General features: G+C 40.1%; 2 protein-coding genes across 2 annotated transcripts; one reads left to right on the forward strand and one right to left on the reverse strand.

Annotated features, from left to right (window-relative positions):
- On the forward strand, nt 1–13113 carry LOC148725865 (gamma-aminobutyric acid type B receptor subunit 1-like). The gene is made up of 16 exons (XM_088731993.1): nt 1–132; nt 270–545; nt 1687–1824; nt 2549–2719; nt 2912–3016; nt 3595–3660; nt 6403–6588; nt 6963–7199; nt 7383–7446; nt 7935–8015; nt 8409–8559; nt 9280–9415; nt 9842–9949; nt 10034–10162; nt 10732–11061; nt 11351–13113. The coding sequence occupies exons 2-16, from the start codon at nt 285–287 to the stop codon at nt 11414–11416; spliced, it is 2229 nt and encodes a 742-aa protein (XP_088588119.1). The 5' UTR covers nt 1–132; nt 270–284; the 3' UTR covers nt 11417–13113.
- LOC148725866 (protein DOP1A-like) lies at nt 12283–23276 on the reverse strand. The gene is made up of 14 exons (XM_088731988.1): nt 22751–23276; nt 21690–21916; nt 21378–21530; nt 21139–21254; nt 20864–20914; nt 20250–20668; nt 19819–20139; nt 18744–19623; nt 17878–18322; nt 17460–17651; nt 17057–17362; nt 16560–16915; nt 15265–15541; nt 12283–14464 (listed from the first exon to the last, which is right to left on the reverse strand). Exons 1-14 carry the CDS (start codon nt 23067–23069, stop codon nt 14114–14116), a joined length of 4413 nt encoding a protein of 1470 aa, XP_088588114.1. The 5' UTR covers nt 23070–23276; the 3' UTR covers nt 12283–14113.
- Nucleotides 23277–23290: the final 14 nt, after the last annotated feature.

Genomic DNA, 23290 nt, shown 5'->3' on the forward strand with positions numbered 1-23290 from the left:
AATTTGACAGTTACGCACACATTAGAGACCTTCGCCCCACACTGTGCGAGCTTATTTCGATTTTCGTAGGAGGACGCCTTTTGCTGACTTGCTAATCCTCATAGCCAGATTGAATCATAGAGCCTTACTCATGTGAGCGCAAAGTGTCTTTCTTTGAATAATAATCCTGACTATAGTTCGATCCCGAACTTTTCAGTGCATAGCGGGCCTAACGATACTGATCTGCCTGTTGACTCTATAACATTTTAATTGTTGATTTTTACTCGCAGATACGGTAACAGAACATGGCAATGGCAAACCTGTTCCAACTTCTCATTTGCTTACTTTGCTATATTTCATTGACGATATCGAACAAAACTGATCATGGCAACTCCAAGACCAAGACGGACCTTTACATCGGTGGCCTGTTTGGTGTTAACGTCAAAAATGGCAGTTGGAGCACAGCTGGGGTCATTCCAGCTTTGGAGATGGCATTAGAACATGTGAACGGCGATCCTAAAACTTTAATGAACTATCAGTTGAAATATGTGTGGAATGATTCCAGGGTATGTTCACAGTGTAGGATAAGGGCTAGAAATGTTTTTTTCTATTTTTTTTCCATGAAACGTAAACAATTCGTTTTCAGTTTCAGTTAATGCGGCTGAAGAAAATTCGGAAAACACCCCACAAAAAAAAATTAAAGAAAGGAGCAAAATAGAAGCGTTTCATCTCTATTGTGTAACGCTTTTTGTGACGAGGACTGCAGCACTTTGAAAAAATCAACGGTCTATGCAATTTGTAACACCTAGATGCAAATTCCAAACAAGATGCTTTCTAGGAACGGGGAGCCTATTTCTTCTTTTGAGAAACAACAGAATAAGCAAAACAAAGCTTTGATGTTTATTTGAAAAAAATCAAGAGGCCTGGAAAATGAACTGATTGTCAGTAGATCCTCCCCGGCTAGAACATCAGGCCAAGCAATCGTCTCAAAAATTTAGGACGAGATCATTCGCTTGAAGGGACTGAGCATTCACGTCGACAAAAAATGTTGAGAGACTAGCTTTTAGACCACTGTTTTTGCGACGAGGCTTTAATTAAGAGGATGATGTACTATCGCAGTGCTAACAATGAAACAGAAGAGGCGTCAGCATTTTGTAATAACTTACGCAGTTTGTAATAACTATTGCAGCGGTTCAGTACCACACATTTAGTAATAAGGGCTGCAGCATTTTGAAAAATCATCATCAACACCTTGACGCAAATTGTAATAATATCAACTTTGTCACAAAAGCATGTGAACAAATAGGGAAAACGATACGTGCTCAGGAGAACGTGATGTGGCGTTACATTTATGGTATTTTTAAAATGAGTGACAGGGATCAAATGTCAAGTACTTTTAACTCGTTCGAGATTTTGCCATGTGAAGATCGAGTATTCGCTAAGGAGGTTTTGTCCTTAGTCAGAATAAAGTAAAACTTTGAGTTTAACCGCAGATTTATTGAGTCGTTCTTAACAAAATGATATTATCGAATTAGCCGTCATCATTACAACATGTGTTGTTATTGCAAAATGTCGCAGATCACATGAGCTTTCGCCACATTTTTGTAGGAGGAAGCTTTTTCTTCCTTAAGAAATGGAATGTTATAGGAAATATTTCATTCAATTCATAAGTTAGTTGAACTTAGAAATTTGAACTTTTTTTTCAAGTGTGAAAGTGGAGCTGGGATTCGAGCCATGCTGGAATTGATTAACACACCGCCCCACAAGATTGTTTTCTTGGGTCCCGGTTGTTCGGTTGCAACCAAGCCTATTGCAGAAGCCGCGCTTTATTGGCAAGCAGTGCAGGTAACGTAAAGTCATTCACATACTGATGGTGCATTTTTTAGCACAGCTAAGAGCCAAATATTCTTCTCTATGTTAATGTAGAGGTACCTCTATTGCTTAGAGAAAATTACACAATAACAACTTTATCATATGTGTTGCTATAATTGTTGTTGTCGTCACTATTATTACCATCACTATTGTTGATGTCAGGTTATTATCATTATTGCTATTGTTCCAAGAGTTATATTTGCGCGCCGGTGTTTACTTAAACTATTGTAACGGTACTTATTTCCGGCAAATATTGTGGTTCGATTTACACAGGCAGTGTATCGTTCATGTAACGCTCGATAAAAGAAAGTCATCAGATACATAAAAAAAAGAACCGATAATGAGACGAGTCATGCCGAAACATGTGTCTAGAAGGTTTTCTCGTAAATTTTGAAATCTATTTCGATTAAATTATTATCAAAAGTCGTGGAAGTACTCTTATCATTCATCTTTATTATGACTAATATGACTAACACTGTAGAAATTCTGGGAGTTTCCTTAATGTTCGCCTTTTTTGCGAGTCAGCGCCTCTGTTTTCGGTCTATCACCATTTCAAACGGTAGCCAAGGTGAAGCTCTCTATTGGCTTGGAACGAGGCTGATTTGAATACAAATATTCTTTTGGACCTTTATTGATGACAAGTTCTTTGCATTATTTGCTAAATTTTTGTTCTGTTTTGTTCTGCTTCTTTTTTCAGATTGGTTACAGTGCATCCTCACCTCAGTTTTCAAACAAAGAAAAGTATCCTTTATACTTCAGAACTGCCACATCTGAAAGAATGGAAAACCCGGCCAGAGTCGCACTGTTAAAACATTTTGGGTGGAAAAGGGTCGCCCTTATCGTGGAAAACTTCGATATTTTTGTTACAGTAAGAATTTCTGGATCATTAAAACGATGCATAAACATGCGAGCTTAATTCTGCAACGTGACTGAAGTGAGAAAATTAAAATCGTAAAACTAAATTCCACAGGCAAACGTACCTTTTCTTTAAACATGTGATAGTTTTACCTGGTAGAACTTGTCAGACGCGTAAAATGTAAACATTTGATTTTTTTAATAGACAAAAGAAGAGCTCATCTCAATGTTAAAAGAATCAAATATTACCATCACTGCGGCAGAAACCTTCAAACAGGACCCGGCTTCATCGGTCAAGAATTTACTGAAGGTATGAAATTATTAAAGCGGAATAATCACCTTTGGTAGCCTGCCTTTCAGCTTGCTCCTCTTATACCCCAGAATCTTCCGACCAGTCCTTAAACCTAGCTAATGGATTAGTGAGTACATAAATTGTGGAAAAAATTACAGAGAAAGTAATTAACAAATGGTAAACACCACAGCGTGCACTATTGAGTTATGGATGCACTAGGGAGGTTGCTAAGCACGAAAGAAGCGTAAGAGTCGCGCGAGGCGATAGCCGAGAGCGACTCTAGCTTCTTGAGTGCTTAGCAAACCTCCCAAGTGCATCCATAACTCAATATCGTACGCTATGGCATTTACCATTTGTTTTATAACATAACATAGATACATTGTAGCAAAAGAGTTTTCTATTATTTAACAAATCTTACGTGACCAGAAAAAACAAGCGCGCGGAAAACTAGTCTTTGCATTTGCTCACGTCAGCAGCGTACACCTATGTGCAAATGGTGGACGCTGAATCGACCAATCAGAACGCGCGCTTTACTTTGGTTGTGTTACAATGGTATTTATTTTTTATAAGTGATCAAGCTATTACTGATATTTAAGGACAAAGACGCCCGGATCATCATAGGACTGATGCACGAGGACATGTTTAAAAAGGCTATGTGTACTGTGAGTATTGAATAGCGAATAAACGTTTTACTTATTTACGTCAAAAAGAGTAAGTCTTAAAAGAAACTGTGGTGCTGCGTTGGTGGGCGTATTGCAAAATACTTTGATTGTGGCAGCTGTGTTGATAATGGAAATTGGGCACCATTAACATGGCTTAATCTTTCAAGTTGGCGCTCTTAATCCCAACGGTTTCAACGATCGCTTTTCATTCAGCCAATTTATTAATTTATTTTTTTGTTTTTCACGTTACCATATTCCCACCAATAGCGTAGCTCCATCTTTCTGTATATAAACCACGCGCGACCCACAATTTACTCTGACGAGGGGCTAACACTCGAAATGTCAGCTTTAGAAATTCTTTACGATGGTCAATTCACATTATCAACCCAGTTGATCAAACCAAAGTACTTCATACATCAATTTGGCAAGATTGAACATTTACCAACTACCACTAACTAGTACCAATGTTCCTGCTGATCAAAGACTTGCGTCTGTGTATGGATCTCTATGTTCTTCATGTGCTGTGGGTAGTGGCTAAGGGCTATTTTTGTAGCCTTCAAGTCCACAATCTGGCCAAAGTAATATACCATTATAATATTCTTATATGATGGTGGCTCGCGGTGATATTTCCTTTCCGCTACGCCATTGGATTCACTCACTCCCTCACTTTTCGCGAACTTAACGACCCATCCTTCCTTGCTTACACCCAGCAAAATCAATGCCAATATCAGTGCTGTTAACATCTCCTTCTCTGGAAGTCATTTAAATTTCGGCTTACTAAAACCAAAGGTATGGCAGTTCTCCAGCCAACTCCTTAATCATTTGAGAAATGGACGGCTTAGGCTTTTATTAACAATGGCACAAATGGACGGAAGGAGCTTCCACGATACACTGAAGCGATGTAAATTTTAGTAAAAGGGGTAAGTTTCTAAAGAAACTGTGGTGCTGCGTCGGTGGGGGTAACAAGGTAATTAGGTTTTATCAACTGAGTTGAAATTTATATGAGAACGATCCTTCGCAGTAAAGCACTATTTGAGCAATAGTGAAAATCAGACCTGAAAAAAATTTCAGGCCTGTACGGGACTCGAACCACTGACCTCTGCGATACTAGTGCAGCGCTCTACCAATTGAGCTAACAAGCCAACTGGGAGCAGGCCATCAAATTAATTCGATATAAACCCGTAGATGATAAATCAAACAACAACAAACATATGAAACATATGTGTGAACTGATTTTCACTATTGCTCAAATAGTGCTTTACTGCGAAGGATCGTTCTCATATACGTCTCATAACCGCAGTTCACACATATGTTTCATATGTTTGTTGTTGTTTGAGTTGAAATTGTAAATTGGTCGCCGTAGAGAATTTAAAAAGCTGACGTTTCGAGCGTTAGCCCTTCGTCAGAGCCAATGATGATTTATTTACAATTTTAACTTAGTCGATAAAACTTATGTAAAGTTTAGGATCATATGCTGCAAAAGTTATGAAATATAATGTACAATTGTTTTCACCACAAATTAATAATAATAATAATGAAAGTCTTTATTAAGCATTCTAAACAACAAACGTGTTTAGTTACAATGATATGAACTCAGCAAGTATAAAACTAATGAACTAACTAAATTACTAACTGACTAACTAAAAAGAGAACAAACATCTATTAACAAAAGTCCTCTTGAAACGTTCAGTTCTGACAAGCGGGAGAATATAATTATGGCGCCTCTTACGTAGCGTAACCATTGGTCGCTCAGGTGGCAAAAGGTCATCTAAAGCTGTTGTAAAATCGCTGTCAGTGATCTTGGCCCACAACTTCTTATCTTTTAGAATAATAATATTTTCAATCGAAAAAATCTCTTTACAGTAGCCAAGCTTAAAAGCTCTCCTGAACAGCCTGTCTATGCGACTCAGATACCTATGATAATACGCCCAGCCCCATACTTCTACAGCATATGTAAATATAGGTAGAATAAGACTGATAAAAAGAAGATAAAGATGATCCAGCGGCAGTCCATAGAATTTACAAACACGTAAGATGTACAGACGACTACTGGCTTTCGATATAATATTATCAAAATGTAAATCCCAGTTACACGGATCAGATTGAAAAGTCACACCCAACAACTTCAGACATGGTTTACGCTCTATAGAAACCAGAGGAGCAGGTAAGGCCATAGTGGATTTACCTCTAAGAAGCATCTCCCACGTTTTCTTGAAATTTAGTTGCATACGGTTAGCAGATGTCCATGCGACGATCGATTGGACCTCCTCAGCTGCTGAATTGCCGTTGTTAGCCCGCGATTTTACTGGAATACTTAATGTTAAATCATCAGCATATTTCACAAGTAAATTCTGATTTGGTAGAATGGCCTTAATATCGTTGACCATAATAGAAAATAGTATAGGGCCCAAAACTGTCCCCTGAGGGACACCCCTATTGATATTTAAATAATCCGTAACAATGGCATCAACAACAACTCTTTGTTTCCTGTTTTGTAAAAAACTAATAATCCAATTGGTCACGTATGGATTTATGTCAAGTGTTTTCAACTTAGAGCAGAGGATATCATGAGGGACCGAATCAAAAGCTTTGCTGAAATCAAAAGAGAAAATTCTAACACAATCAAAACCCGACTCGAGCCATTTCAGCCAAGCATATTGACACTTAATTAAGGCCATTGTCGTATTAATCCATCCGTAACATTCATTTGAAAGGCAAGCTGAGAATAATCTATTTTCACAGGCCTACAAAGAAGGACTCTTTGGAAGCAAGTATGTTTGGATAATAGTTGGATGGTACTTGGAAGACTGGTGGACAAAAACAGATGAAGAATGTGCAGGAGAAAATCTGCTTGAAGCCGCTAGTAACCTGATATTAACATCTCCATTGCTTCTCGGCAATTCGACACAACCCACTATATCGAAGAAGGTAGGAGTGTTTACATTCTTCACAGGGCCAAAATTACTGCATATGTTGTCCGAAAAAACTTGTACCGCTGTTCCCTATCAAAATCCAGACATGAATTTAAAAAGTCTTGAATCCTCAGTCAATTTGTGTTTGCCGTTTATCATTTCTTATTCTGACAACTGACGAAAAAAAAGGGGTTGAACGTTGTTTGGCTTGTAAAAGCTTTGTTGAGAGTTGTACGTACGTGGAAAATCCCTGGGCGGGTTGCATGTAAACTCAAAGCAGTGACAAAGTACGATTTGTTTCTTTATCATTTTGTCAGCCTTCAGAATATATATGCTGATAACTAAGTAAACGTCAACTGATGACTTTGTCTTAATCTTTTTTTTTTTTAGACAGCACAACAACTTAAGTCAACTTACGAGGAAAGGTGTCGACGTTCTAATTACACATCCCACGAGTACGCAAGTTTCACTTATGACGCCGTGTGGACCATCGCTCTCATGCTGGACAAATCTATCCCGCTGCTTCGGGAAAAGAACAAAACTCTGGAAACCATAAAATACGGCGATAAAGAAACAGCTGGGATCATGAAAGATATTCTGTTCCGTACAAACTTCACGGGAATGTCGGTAAGTTAACCAATTCTGCTTCCTGTTTGGACCTCAGGGTCTCTGTCCTACTTCGCCGATGTTACAAAAAGACAGAAAGACAAAGTGAAGCCAGCTACCGTTGTTTTCTCAACTGTGGGTCAACAATTTTAGGAATTTTTTCCGGCATGGTCCAATGAAATAAGTTTTGCTGTACCTTATTAGGGTCACGTGACGTTTAATCAAAATGGAGACAGGCAAACAGTTGTGCTAATTAGTCAGAGGATAGGTAAGTGAAATTCTTGTCTTACTTGTTTTTGTTTTGTTTTGTTTTTTTTCTAATACGTTGAAAATGATCGTCCTAATTCACCTAAATATCATACATAAAGATTTTATCTGAAGGTTTCACCCCATTGCAAGTTTGCTTCATCAAATATATCAAGTTTTCTCCGACCATTATCAATGAGAAAGTTGTTTAAATTCTAAAGGAAAATGGTAATGCATTTTCCTTGAATCGTATAACTGAATAAAAATTAAGAAAAAAAAGAAAACAGCAAAAATAGTGTTTGTTTTTATACTGAGCACGAAACAATATCACTTAGCCTCGTTTTCAACTCGCAATTTCACGCTAAAATACCTCGCTTCGTTAACCAATAAGAATGCGAAATTTTATTCAATGATACGATGCTATACTGAAAAGTAATGTTAAAGGCGAGCTTTAAACTTAGTGTGACTAGAAAAATTCATACTTATCAGAATGCTGTGGTATTGATTTAGGAGGCCGAAAGCAACTGGTCGCTACAATAGATATTCGTGATGGGAAACTTCAACCATATGGTAATGGTTTTGAATGGCCAGGTGAGACAAACATTGGGCACCTCCTGAGCATGCTCAGCTGCATGGACTCTGATGTTAGGTTAGACTTAAGGTTGCATGAGTCTTGTGAATTTTATTGGCCTTTATACATTCCAGGCCTTTGCCGGTCTCTTCAATAAGGAAACATTGAGGAATATTCCTACTTCAGTACGTAGTTTCGCGATGATTCGCTTATACAAATACGTCTGGTTATATTTGGAGGTATGAGAGAGTTAAGTTTCTACCCGAGAACATAAAAAAATGATGCTACCAGTGCTATAAAACGGAGTCTCGCCGGTAGTGCTCCCTCCCGCAATGAACACCAACTATAGATAGGTTCATGAATTACAAAGTCTTGTCTTATGTACCAGGTTTTCTCTGCCTTTTCAACCGCAGATGATCGTGTTCCAGCAGATGGAGCCAAAATCACTCAAAAGGTTTATTATGAAGACAGAAACACGACTGTTACGTTCTATGTGTTGGCCTTATCTGGAATACTACTCTGTTTGTTTTGTTTGCTGTTCAACTATATCTATCGAAATCAGAGGTAGTCTGCAAAACAAAGAACACCAAGCTGGTTACCGAAGCAATAGCATTCACCCTCTAATTTTTTTTTCCAGAAACATGCTAAAATGCTATTGATAAACTTCGTCTGCTGAGAGTCTTGCTTCTATCAATTAGAATGTTAAGGTCGGGTTTTCAATGAAACCGCTGAAAAGTTCTTGGAGAGAATTTGAACTTTTTCTAACAATTCTAACAGTTGTACTCAACTTGATCCTTTTCTCGCTTATTATTTTTTGAAAAAGAATTGAAAAGTGTGCCGCGCATACTGATGGCGGCTCAAAAAAGTGGAGTGTTACGAACCACTTCAAAAAAACCTTTCATTTTAGAGTATTCTTTTTTATTTTTGTTTGGGTGATGACTCCTTGACCTAAAATTATTGCCATTCAGTTTAGATGCTGTTTTTCGATTCTTTATAAATATTGGTTATTTGAATTAAACTGGGCGGTTGCTAAGGCAATAGGCCATTTCCGAATTCCCTTTGGCCTCTTTCTCAAAACGAGGCCAGGTGCTAATTTGAATGTGAATGAAAACTTATATGAAAGTATCAGCATCAGGACTCCCTTTGAAAAAGAGACTAAAGGTAATTCGGAAATGAGCTATTAAAAAGTTTACCTCACGAGTGGATGAAATCATTCAGGAGGATGGAACTATGTACTCTATTCTTGGTTTGGAAATAACGAGTTTTGTATTTTTTCTTTCGCAGTCTGATACGAATGTCATCTCCGAAATTCAACAACATTACTGTCATTGGATGTATACTTGCTTACTTGGAAGTATTTTTATCGACCCACAGTAATTCTGCGTCAGCGGAACACCTCAACCATGCGTTCTTTTGTCATGTAAGACCTGTTTATTGCAAGTTCACTTTTCTTTAAAGTCTTATCTCGCGTTTCCGTGATTTCGATAGCCTAATGAGGGATTTTGCAAAATTGATTCAATAAGACTGCAGTTTATGACAGCAGCATAAGTTCAATAGTTGACGATTATATGTCAACAAAATAAATCCAGGTTTTATAATGCTTTTAAGAGAATTTTAAATACCTATTAATTTTCGTGGTTTTTCAATTATCTCTTTATACCGGGACAATTCTCAGAAAAGTTTGATGAGAACTTTTGCCCAAAGTAGCAGCCAATCTAACATTGCAAGTAGTTTTAGAATTGCCATTTCTTTTAAGCAATTCGTTGGTATAGCTTGTCGCGTTTTATTCCTGATAGTAATTGAAAGATAGTTGTGTCTTATAACATTTGGCTTTTATAATCTCTAGATTGCTGCCTGGCTTCTGACCACCAGTTTTACCTTCGCCTTTGGTGGCATTTTTGTTAAAACCTGGAGAGTTTACAAAATATTTACAAACAATCAATTGAAAAAGGAGGTGAGGAAGGATTTGTCCATTTTGAACTGACGATGAACTTGAAGCAGACGTCAACTAATTATTTTCATTCTTTCAAATTTTTAGATTCGCAACTTGAGTAGTACCAGTCTTCTTGCAATACTGTTGGTCCTTTGGATTATAGACATCATTATCCTGTCAACTTGGACATCTATGGACCCATTTACGATAGAATTCACGCAAATTAACAAGACGGTAACTAATCATATATGCGAATAAAGGCTGATAGTTTCTAAAGAAACTGTTAGGGGCTGCGTCGGTGGGGGCAACGAAATAATTTTGATATATCAACAAAGTTGAAATGATAAATTGGCCACCGTAATGATTACAAAAGCTGACGTTTCGGGCGTTAGCCCTTCGTCGAAGCGAATAGAGGAATTGTGGGTGTTGTGTGCTTTTAAAGGCAGAAAATGGAGCTACGTTATTGGTGGGAACATGGCAACGAGAAAAACACGAATAAATTAAATGTTTTTCTCGTTGCCATGTTCCCACCAATAACGTAGCTCCATTTTCTGCCTTTAAAAGCACACACGACCCACAATTGCTCTCAGTATTCGCTCCGACGAAGGGCTAACGCTCGAAACGTCAGCTTTTGTAATCGTTACGGTGGCCAATTTACTATTTCAATTTTGTTGATATATCCAAATTATAATCATATATGCGTCTGTCCTTCAATAGATTATAAATAAGAACCAATCAAAATGCTTGTATCATTCAGCTCCCTCTATAAATCGTAGTGATCAAGACTATGTACGTCGTTACAGGATATCAATAGTGACCCTGACCTCGTGGAGGAACTCTTAACCTATCGGTGCACTTCTCCCCATTCTGATACCTGGATGATGTCATTGTGCGGACTGAAAGGAATTCTGTTGATTTTCGGCGTGTTTTTGGCCTGGGAAACCAGAAACGTGCATTATCCTTCGCTGAACGATTCCAAGAACATTGGCTTAGCAGTGTACAACGTGTTTATGTTCTCTTGCTTGGCGATTGTGGCTTGGTTTATGGTTGATCCTCCCCTTACGACTCTGGTTCAAAGATCGATCGTCTTCGTGGCAACCACATCGACAATTGCCCTACTCTTTGTCCCAAAGGTAAAGGTTTACTGGGCCCTCACCTTACCAACACGTGGTTCGAGCTTTTAAGGAAACTTTATGAGGCATTTTCAACACGGTAGTCTAAAGATGCTTTCTAAAGAGAGTTTCCTCTGCCATTGCTCTATCTCTTAAGCCAATTACAACTCAGGAATTGCAAATAAATAAAATATCGTTCATCCTTGATGAAAAAGAGTAATTATGTCTTACTGCTTAATTTTAGATACCGATATTTGGTGGTAGAAAGTGTGTTGTCTCAACATTAAGTCCTGCACTTTTTATTTTACAGATTCTTGCACAAAGGAAAACAGAATTCCCTTTGCCAAGCACTGAGCTGAAACGGCAAGAAAAATAAAAACAGGAACACGAGAAAGAGGAAATAGTTAACCAACAAATCTGAACATAATTTAAGCCCGTTCGTCCAGTTTGTAAACTTGAGATCCATGAAAACAACCCCATCAAGAGAAAGTTTTTTTCAAGTAATAAGAAAACCCCATTTAAGAGTAATTAAGCTTCATTTTCACCGCAGTCATCGCAGTGTCCGACATCCCGATCCTGCCTTTGAGTCTCACAGCCCCTTTATATGCCGCGACAACCCAACCTATTTTGTAGGCCGACTAATGTTGTCACCTCTTACTGTCCCGATTTATGGCCAACTGGCTTTCTTGCCAATTTTCCTTCCGCTCGTGGATTACGGAGCAAAGTTCTTCATAACCGCCTCCCGGTTAGCTCAATGGATAGAGCGCTGGACTGTTGTGCGGGAGGTCGAGGGTTCGAGCCCCGGCCGGACCAACACTTCAAGGTCTTAAAATAAATGAGAAGAATATGCCACCTTTCTATAACAGCAAGAAATGGTTAGATATTCTAGTCTTCTCGGATAGGGAGGAATAAATGGAGGTCCCGTCTCCTACAGGGTTAGGGGTCGAAGACGTTAATTTCCCACGCACGAGATTACTGTGTGATGGATGTCCTCCCCTGGGGTGGGATGGGCGGGTTAGGATTGATTGTAAAGCGCTGTTGATCTGTCATTGTAAATAGCGCTCTATAAATTGTTGTTGTTGTTGTTGTTGTTGTTGTTGTTGTTGTAATAGAACCCGCAGGAAAGACACAGGATAATGTTGTGATTATTTCATGAAACAAAAGTTGTGTCGGCAAGGCCAAAATCAAGCTGCTGAACACGATATGTTGATTTTAATGAGAGATTATTCAGTCACTAGTGAGTAAAGGAGAGTTCTCTTTTTATAGTGACAAAAGTCTAGCTTAAGAATACAAAAATTAAATAGTCTTCATACAATAAATTTAAATAATTACAAAGACCTTTTCACTCGGTAACCACTGGAAGTTGTCTGTTACAAGTATAAGAAATTTCTTCTATTCATTATTTTACCCGAAAGTTCTTCCCGGAACTTCCGTATCATACGAGAAAAAAAATTACCATCAAGAAAAACGATTTGACGCATGTCACTTCTCTCATTACAATGCGCTATCTTCGTATTTTTATCATTTATACCCTCCTTGGAAATTAAATATTTGCCGCCTCTACTTAACAAATATTCGCCGAAGGCGAGGTGAATATCGTCGAATAATCCCCGAGACGAAGTCGAGGGAATTATTCGACAATATTCAATGAACCTGAGGCGAAGAATTGTTTTAGTATAATTTCAGAGCTGAACGACAGAGAAATTTCTAAAATCATAACATTTTAGCAACATTTATTAACATTTTATATAAACCACGCCAAGTGGTTTATATAGCGTCGTATAAGGAACCGCTCGACCAGTCAGATTGCTGGAAACTCTTTGATCAGCTCTGAAATTATACTAAAGTTAAATATTCAGCACGAGAAAGTTTACTCAAAAATATATTTGCTTCTTACTCAAGAGGCGACCTTTACTCTAATGTGGTTCACATGTATGTCACGATTCTAAACCTGTCTAAACGCGTGAAACAATTTTATAGAAATATTTTAGTGTATCACTAAGCAAGCTTAAGGCTTGCACTTGATGGAAGTAATAGTTGTTTCCTTGGTTTTTAATAAAGAGTTTAAAAGTATAGGAGAAGCAACTGATTCAAAGTTATTGTTTTGACGTTTCCAAGTAACATGAACTATGGCTGGTGCCCCATGAGAGCGAGGAAAATTCATGTAGTAGTAAAAACGAATAAGCTATTAAAGAAAAGCATATGAAAACTTCATTCAATTTTCTCCCATCCATACAACTGAAAAATACCATGGTTCATTTCCACATAAACACCTACAGAAAAAGAAGAACGATTGTATTTTACCGCTGACCCTCGCCATTGTCGTAATCCGTTCGAAAATGGGTTTCAATTACGTTTGTGCTATTTTTCTCATTTTTTTTTATCAGAAACGGAGACTATAGTTATTAAGGAGGTACATCACGTTAGTTCAGATCAATTTACTCGCCATAGATAGTGACCTTTAAATCGAATGAAATTAAGATCATCATTTGTTGGGGTACACAAACAAACACCAAAGATTTGGGAATAAACCGAAATAAAGAGGGAATGGTTAACAATGGAGAGGGTCAGCGCAGACTGTAACTAAGGAAAATCACGAAGGTGTGTACATCGTGAAGTGATTCTTTTGAAGGTTTCAGTCAACTACAAGAGGTTCGAGGAAGTCCCTTTCCACTACGCGCTCCAATAAACTTTTACTTTGCGAGTTTTTAGACTTGCTAGTTTTGTCCCGCATCTCGCCGCAGCCAGAGAACCTGTCCCTCGACAAACACCTGAAGAAAGGAAGCAGCTGATCCAAAGATTTGATCTGATACATGGTCAGCAGCGGTTCTCCTGGCACACGCTGTAGCTCCTCAACATCAACTTGATCTCTTATCCTCTTTCGAAGCAGTTTTTCCAAACGAGCGATATGAGGTTTAAAGACTGGAACCTTTTCCTCTCCAGCGGTCATGTTATATGCTTCCCCTTCAAACGCCCAGCGATAGAGTTGAAACTGCGATAAATAATCACTAGGCAGAGCCTGGGACAGATCGAGAAGTTTACACACCGCAAGATACAAGCCAAGCCATTTTTCCTAAATGTAGTTCACATACCCGTTTGAACCGAGAAGTAACTCAGATATAACCATTCTCTGCTTGTGTGACTTGCCGTCAGAACCCAGTTCACTTTCCATTTGAAGCAACACATGCACGACTTCCGATACAATCGTCGGCCACAACGGTGTCAGATGCTGCGCCGACATGCGCAGAATAAGTACCCGGAAAAACAGAAAAATTTGCTCGTGTACGACTGGAGACTGAGGCAGTCTCAGGCTCTCGGCGAGCCGCTCCTGTATTTCTGGCAGAGCGTACTGGTACTGATCCACCTCGCTGCAGAAAATTGTAAACGACAGCTTCTTTAAAAGCTGAGCACGCTGCTCCATTTCCTGCAGCAAACACAACAAAAATTATATTTATATAAAAACGAACAGAAAAATATTTAATACTGGCAAGGTAAATAGCTACAAAGCCCGTCTAAGATGCACATCGTTTACACACGTGGCTCATTAGTTGCCATTTTCATAGAGTAAGGTCACATAAACTACGGATTACTCCATACCCGTCAGTAAAGAGCATTGGATCGCGAAATGCGGGAGCTCGGCATACTGCTTTGTCCTAAGCTCATCTAACATGTTTCAAGATAACTTTCTTAATTAAAACACAACTTCGCCTGCTATAACCCCGTGACTTTCGGTTTTATCTAAAATTGTGGAACTCTATAAGAACTCGAAGAGATAAGGAAGATCATTTATATTAAGCGCTGACCCTTGCTAGACAAAGGCAGCACAAAACTTGTGTAAAAGTCACACTAGAGTCGGAGTGGCTAGGAAGCCAGACCCTAGCAAAATCTAAGTGTAATCGCCTTGACCGGCGCATTTTATGATAAATAATTCACTTAAAAGAACCACTTAAGAAACCTTGAGCCTTTTCCTTTTTCGAATCATGCAAATACGCCTTGACTTGAAGCTCGGTAAGCTAGGATATCACAAGAGAATGATACATCACGATAGACTGAAACTGGCGAAGGGCAAAGAAAATTCAAACTGAGTGCAACTGATTAACTCGAAAAAAATTCAGCCTCTATCTTTCAAGACGCTCGCCGATAGTGTAGTGCCTTTAAGAGTCCCTGAAGATTTGATCAGAAAAGTCATATCAAGTAAAAGTAAGATCAAAGAAACTTAAGTACCTGTTCCCTGTTAGCAAAGATGTTAATAGAAGCACTTTGACTCAACCCGGCTACTCTTGTCATCAGCTCTAGATCTTTGAATGACGTGTTGTCTTGCGTCATCAAGTTGTCAATAATCGTTCGCCAACTCCCAATACACGTGATATCCATCTGGAAGAAACTCGGGTCCAGTAATAGTTCCATAACTTCCTTTTTCCAGGCACGTCGAGTGTATTGGTACCCACTTAAGGAAGCCAAGAGGTTACAACAAGCGCGGAAGCTGGGTACATTGTGTGGACTTAAATGGAATGAAGCCATAACGAATAAAACTGAGTGACGAAAGTAACGCGGGATTTTATTGGTTCTGCTTAATTTCGCCTTCTCAACGGTCCAAAAGTCTTACGCCTCCCTCAGTCTCAATTCATCACCGGTAGAACTAAAACCTTTGAGTCAGTGGTGTTTTCTTATGGCTAGGGCAGTTCGCTTGTTTTACTTGAGCGTAGTAAAACGAGTGGAATGGTCACGAAGCACAAATATTTCACAGTTATGAGAGTCTGTTGGTTTTTTTTTTAACCTGACAGTGCATAATTTATTATAGCATTCTGGTCACTTGAAAGTAAATGACGTATGGAATTCTCAAAATATTTATTCAGCCACAATGCATGTTCACAGAAACAAAAGATTGTCTACGCTTCACGAGCTCCCGACATAAACTGTAGCCATCTATGCCCTGGTTTTTGCAACCAGTCTCCCCTAAATACTATGTTTTCAACTCTTAATACATCCATTCTGAAATCACTGGTGGTCCCTGTAATCTGATTGGCTCTAATTGGTGCAATTTATTCACGAATTGCACCATTTTTTGCTCTAAATGGCATCATTTTACGCTTGACTGAGTTTTTGACACATGATGTCAGTCTTTCTCTTTTGCATACAAAATAAGATGTAAAAGCGTTTCCGGTTCCACTTATTATTTAAAAACCGGCTCAGTACTGCATCAGTAAAATATTTGAATTGACCAAGTCCTGTATTTGGGTGATTTCAAAACGGATGTAATAAAGTGGTAATTGAACCTTGTGTCGAGCAATTTTGTTCTGAAATCATACTTGTGATTTCAAATCACGCCTATGATTTCAGCCCAAATTGCACTCCACTCAGTTCAATTACCACTATTTATCGACTCTTCGTGTTCTCATTTGCTCCTCAGAGGAAGGAAGCCCGGCACGTGATCCCTTGAAGCGAATCCAAACACTGACACTGGAATAGGCGAACTAGGACTGCCAAAGTTTTCGCAGAATGTCGGGTCTACAACCTACCTGTGATTTTTGAGAAATGGAGTTACGTTGTACATCACAGTCGTGAGAAAACTCGTCATCCGCTCCTTCTCGTCGCTTCCAAACACCATGTCCAAGACTGGGGCAAGAACCTCGGCCAATACGTAAAGGGCTTGGGTACTATAGCTGCCAGTATTGCTTGAATTAGTACCACTAGGCACAGGTGGAGGAGGTGCCGCAGGCTCAGCTTCAGAAGTTTCAGATTCCACGTTACTTGAATGGTCTGAAGGGACTTCTGGTTGTGGGATGACAGCCAGCGTCCTTCTAAACCAGGCGGCGTTTTCCAGTGATGATCCCGCCACCGTGTTGCACGCTTCAACAAGACGCTGCGTTATGTCCTGATTGAAAAGCAAAAAAGGAAGGCTTCAAATAAAATAAGAAAATAAATAAAAGCGATAGTCATGACGGTGTTAAATCGATGATGCCGCAAGAGTCTCGATTTACTTGACCGGCATCAAGTCGAAATAAGTTCCTCTTACCTGTAACTCCTTTCGGACCTTTTTGTCTTCTTGTAAGGGAATATTCTCTACGTAAGATCGAAGAATAATCAATAACAGAAAAAGAGCTGGAGGAAAATTGAGCTGAAGTCCTTCCTTCATGAGAGATAGCAAAGATGAACGTACAACAATTAGCTGGCTTTCTGATGCTTTCTGCAAATACTCGAACAAAAATTGTAGTATGTTGACTTCCAGGCCAGCCTGAGTAGGTGTGGTCTTGTCTTTGCTTGTGACAACTTGACGCACGATCTGTTTGACATTGTCAATCATTTCTTCCACAGACAACGCCTGCAAGATACCAGTAACATTCACTTTATCAGTTTGACTTTCGTACTCGCAAAAGCAAACCTCACAATTAAGGCTTCCCAAGAGAAAAGAATCCTACCTTGATGGCATAAACGATATCTACCACAATGATCTGATCTTCAGAGGCCAATGGAACTGCTCTGACAGACTTGACCCCAGATCCCTCTCGCCTACGCCTCTGGTACCAAACATCTGCAAGTGAGGCTAGAAACACGATGGTATGGTTCATGGTGATCGGAGTCAGCAATTGCAGAATCTGTTGTCGAACAGCCTGGGAGGAAAAAGAGCAATAAACACGTTTACATACACATTTACTGTCTAGATTAACGACGATGTCGATTTGTGTCAATGTAACAAACGATCTGGACAAATAATGAGGGGAGGACCCCTCAATGGCTATTTGAAAGACTGTAGGGAGTTGAAGTTGGCTGATTTGTAAATAATTTTTGTAATGAAATGACGGCAGTGATTCAGCTCTCTGGAGTTACCGCACCTACCTTTGGACTTCCCATCAAGTTGAGCGACCATTCAGATGGTAGCCGCTGGCCGGTTGAATCAGCTCTCTGCGGGCTCCAGGTGCTCCACACTGTAAACAGAGAGGACAGAATCTTGGGAAGGACACTCAGAAGTCCTTCACGTGCGTCTAGAATGTGCTTTGGGACCTCCACACTCGGTACATCACTAATGGGCGCTGACTGGACCGAAAACGCGTGCAGCAGGTTGGTATATATTTGACCCGAGCCCGAACTGTATTGGTTGGAGTCAGGATTAACAGATACATTCGGAGAAGAGTTAGACCGACCGGCCCGAGGCTTTAGAGAGAGGACTGGTGTTTGAGGAGTCGTATTGTCGCGCAGACAGTAGTGACAGATCGACGCTAAGCTTTCCAGTAAGGTCACCGTGTAGTCTGGAGGAATACTAGAACCATCTAAGTCAAGGCGTCTGTTAAACAAGTACAAAAAGAAAACTGTTCATGACATTCTTAAGTCATTGTCGGAAGTAACTAGAACCTGCATGGGTTGTAATCACTGCGAGTATATGAAGTCTTAAGTGTTCGATTGCAAAACTAAATCTAACGTGGACTCAGTGGCTCACATTTTTCCGTATTTGAAGCTTAATCTGTATCAAAAATGTTCTTTTCTCTCAATATATTTCCTTCGCTCTGATTGGAAACTACGTGGCCATTTTTATACAAATATAATTAGTGGAATAGCTCACATGATGTTACTTCATCAATTGACAATTGGTGATTTCCTGCCACTGCCACACTTTTCCCACCTGATACATTACCCAGCGCGCAAAATCTTGGTCACCACTCTCCCATCATTTATTAATCGATACGATTTAAACAAATTTTTGATACCTTTGCCCATCGTTAGTGTCTCTCCTTGAAGTCCTAGAATCCTTATCCTTGGCGTAAACAATCGTAAGTCGCTCCAGAATTCGGCACAAATGTTCAACGACAGGCACCACCCACGTGCGAAATTGCATTCCCAAGTGTGACGAGCACGTGATCACGAACTGTAACCACTCATAGTGCATATCGGGCTCATCATTTCTGAGCCCATGAAGAACCGCTGACAGTAACATGCCCTGTTCTGCTAAAGATTTTCCGGGAATGTACCGATGGGATGATTGCGTCACTTTGGCGTCCTCGGAAATCTTGGCAGGACTTTCGGGTTTGCTCGGTGGAGGAGTTCCGTGACCGGCAGCTGTCTCTTGAGAAATGGCTACAGCGGTGTGGATGTTTGACTCGAGAATCAGAACCGCCTCGACAAGTTTGATAAGTTTGATCTGAAAAGCACGCGCTTGCGATTGGCTAATTTCCGAACTCACGTGTAGGTGACCAGATGTCATGGTAGGTGAGGTTGCTTTGCTGGAAGTCCTAACACCCGTCCGCTCGTACAGGGTCGAAAGAAGACAATGAAGCAAGGCTTTTTGAACCTTACAACGCGAGAACAAGTCACTAAAATAAGTTCCAACTCCAGCACCACTTTCCTTAACAACATCAATTAATTGCCACATTACACCGAGTAACAGTTCAGTACTGGCTAGTTGCACCTGTACATTGCCGTCGATATCTTCGGGTTGAACTTGCAAATGACTGGAATACTCGCTTCGAATGAAATACAAACTTACAGAGATAAGCACCTCAAGGTACTTGCTGGTGCTAGGCTTGAGATAGCTTAAGGGCCCTCCAAACAGTCGTGCACTATGAGCAGGTCCTGAAGAAGAACCGAAACCTACAGGTGAAAAATTGATGTTCGTGTTTCAAACTTGAAGACATGTATAATTACGCCACAAATTTTATATTCTATACAAATCACTACCCCGGCTCAGCAAGAGGGGGGGAGGGGGTGGGGAGAATTTTACGAGATCAGGTTAAACTCAAGTTCTATAGCATAGAATGGAATCACTCCATGGTCATTGCCTACTACCTGAGTTAGAAACAGAGCTCTCGTAGAGGGCGCCATAAAATCCTTTCCCCAGTAAGGATCGTCGGTGTCTGATTAATAATTCCTTGATCTTCTCCTGGTGCGGCGTGTTCGATAAACTGATGCTTGTAGTGGATGAAGCGCATACAAACTGCTGAGGCGAACGCATTAATATTGTCTGTAACGTAGTGAAGGCGTACAGAGTCAACTGCGAGTCGTAGCGTAAGATGTAAAGTAACTTGTGCTGGTCGAGAGGGTGAACATGTGATCTGCGCGGGAGATGGGACTGTGGGGCTTTCATTGGTTCAGTGTCCTTTAATTTATCTGCAAGACAGAAGAGAAACAAAGTAGAAAATTTATGAGAAACATGTGGGATATTGTGCACCATTATGGACGGAGTCGAACGGAAAGGAATCAAGACTAATAAAATTTACCCTTGGTTGGATCGTTTTCTTCATTCTCGTCATCTGCATCGGCTCCATCTCCGTCAGTATCTGTCGAATGTTCGGCTTCACTTGGCCCACTTGGACTGGTAGTTTTGCTTTCGTCCGATTCCCGAGTATTTGCCGAAGTTAACTTCGGTTTCTGCTTTTCTCTGTTGTTCTGCGGTTTGGGTGATGTCTTATTTCCAATTTCTTTAATTGAATGTCCTTTTACGTTGTTGAACGTTTTCGTCTCGTTTCCATTGGTATCCGACAATTTATTGGCCATTTTGGAATCGAACAGTTGAGACAAATAGTGAATTGAAACTCGTGCTGTGATTGGATGGAGTAACAAAAGAAGAAGCGGATCGATGATTCGCCCCAGGTCCCCGTGCTGCAACGCATGTGCGAGCCAATGTTGCGTCAAAACCCTGGAAAACGAACCAACTTCCGAATTAAACACATCTTTTGTTCTCCTTGTTGAATATATCAACACCAAACCAAATTTATTTCTCAACAGTCAGACATTCCTACATGAGGGATTATTATCACGACCGTAAAAAAAAAACTACGGAACGATGTAACCTATAAAAATACAGTAAGATCCAAGCCTCTAATTAACTTACCTTATTTCTGGTTCTTCACTTTGCAGACTGTCAAGCATGATAAATAACGCTCTAGAAAGAATTTCATAAAATTAAAATCAGACAAGGATCAGCTGCAGAGAATTACCTTTGAGAGAGAGAAGCTGAGAAACGGGTTCGTGGCCGATTAAGAAAAAACTGATTGAAAACGTCAACGAATCAAAAAGCCCAGTGAAATGAGAGAGGGGTGTAACGAACAAGAAAAAAAAAGATTCCCGCACCAACAGAGAAAGAGATCAATCACTTAGTCGAATTACCTGTCAAGGGTTCGAAATTCCCCAAGTCTTGATGATCTACCAGAATCCTGAATGACGACATTTCTTGCTACATGCCAGAAAACTGCGAATTTCCAATGACCTTGTAAAGATACCTCCTTACAAATGAAAAAACGCTATCAGTCCAATGCCACACGCGCAATACTGTGTAAATAGCAAGAAAGCACTAAAAAATAATAGCGCATTTTTTCATCCTGATGAAGTAACTGTCTGGTATTTACCTTGCTGATATCTATCAAAGAGTTTCCAATAACATTTGCACAAACAGATGGCGATGCAGTCAAGTTGTGTAGTTGCAGATATAGTTCGACGATTCTCTGGTGAAACTGTGTTGTGTCTTCTTTCAACTGATCCCACAAGCTTTCTGCTATCACCTGAAATCGATGTCAAAAACTTGAAATAAAAAAAACACAAGCACAAGCACAAAGCCATCAGAAACAACAGATACGATGAATACAACATCTCCTTTTTCGCAAAGTTAGACAATTTGATGCGTCACAACCAATGCAACTTTCGCATTCTAAGAGCTCTACCTGGTATAAATCTGACTTCTCGATCACCCCTAGAGCCTGCCGGGAAATCATTGGAACGACAACTACTGGGGCAGATGGCTTGAGTCCGTGGGCGTGGCCGGCATTGACTGACAATGTCAAGTTGATTAAGTCCAACAGTGTACCAACAGACGAACTCTGGATGTCAAACTCGCTGACCTCAAAACAACACATGATCAACGACTGTAGCCACTCGGGAAGATTTGACTCTAGAAAGCACAAAAAAAGCATCGTTAGTAAATTACAAGTTATTGGCAAAGGTTCACACTCCTTAGTGTAAGTATGGCATGTGGGTTAGGTAAAGAATTGTAATATCATCGTAATATAGGATAAAAAAAGATAAAAAGATAAAAAGAAAAAGGGTGTTGAAATCGTCCAGCTGATATGCGTCACATTTATTTTAATCCCCAGTGAGTCGCTATTCTCAGACGAAATCGACCTCTGTGACATTCGCTAGAGAAGGTATTTGGAAATTTCCCCGTTCCCCAAGCCTACCTGTCCCCTCCCCCTCCCTCAAAAAAACAAAACAAAACAAAAAAAAACCTGCATCTTCAAGTGACGAGTTATAATCTGTATTTATCCTCGTCCACTTTGGCCAGCCTTATTCCTTTTCCTCAGTCACTCGGTCATTCGCATGTTATTCCGATTTTGGTGTGTTTCTAGATCACCAAACTAGCGTTCTGTGGTCCTAGTCACAGAAAACGGTTACAAGTATCCAGATGAATAAAGGCTGATAGTTTCTAAAGAAACTGTTAGGGGCTGCGTCGGTGGGGGTAGCGAAATAATTTGGATATATCAACAAAGTTGAAATGGTAAATTGGCCACCGTAACGATTACAAAAGCTGACGTTTCGAGCGTTTGCCCTTCGTCGGAGCGAATGAAGGGCTAACGCTCCGACGAAGGGCTAACGCTCGAAATGTCAGCTTTAGTAATCGTTACGGTGGCCAATTTACCATTTCAACTTTGTTGATATATCCAAATTATACAAGTATCCAGACCCAGGTACAGGCTGTTTTCAAATTTGAATCCATTTCAACACAAACCTTCATTGCCATCAGTCGCTGATTTCTCTGATGCGGAGTCCTTGCCAGCCCATACTGGAAAACAAGACAGCTCCAACAACAGTTTACAAGCTGCTGCAAACGCCTCCGCGCAACTCTTGAAAGACTGTACCGATCTGAAGGTGGAAACCAGCGAAGTCGGAGCGGTGATGCTTCTTCTTCCCTTGGGGGTCGTTTGTGGTTTACAAGTGTCTCGTACAAATTTATCCCCCACACTAGTTTCTCCTTCTTCCATTTGTTTCCACATGGCGTCACTAACAATCCCACTGGCTCGTAAAGCTGTGTAGCATTCTTTGTTCATAACACCTCCAGCAGTTTCGTCGCTCGTGCAGAATGAGCTGACATGTTTCAGCACCCGCTGCACACAAAACTTGGCGTAGAAATTCTGAAAATATTTCACGCAGGCTTGAATGAGAGAGGGTTGAAATAAGCGCTTTGTGTCTTTGGAAAGCTTTCTTTCTTCCACTGTTAAACAAGTCCAACATCTCCATCGTTGCAACAGAAAGCTTCAAATATGACCCA

This window comes from Stylophora pistillata, chromosome 8 (assembly GCF_964205215.1).
Source record: "Stylophora pistillata chromosome 8, jaStyPist1.2, whole genome shotgun sequence".
Taxonomy (NCBI): Eukaryota; Metazoa; Cnidaria; class Anthozoa; order Scleractinia; family Pocilloporidae; genus Stylophora; species Stylophora pistillata.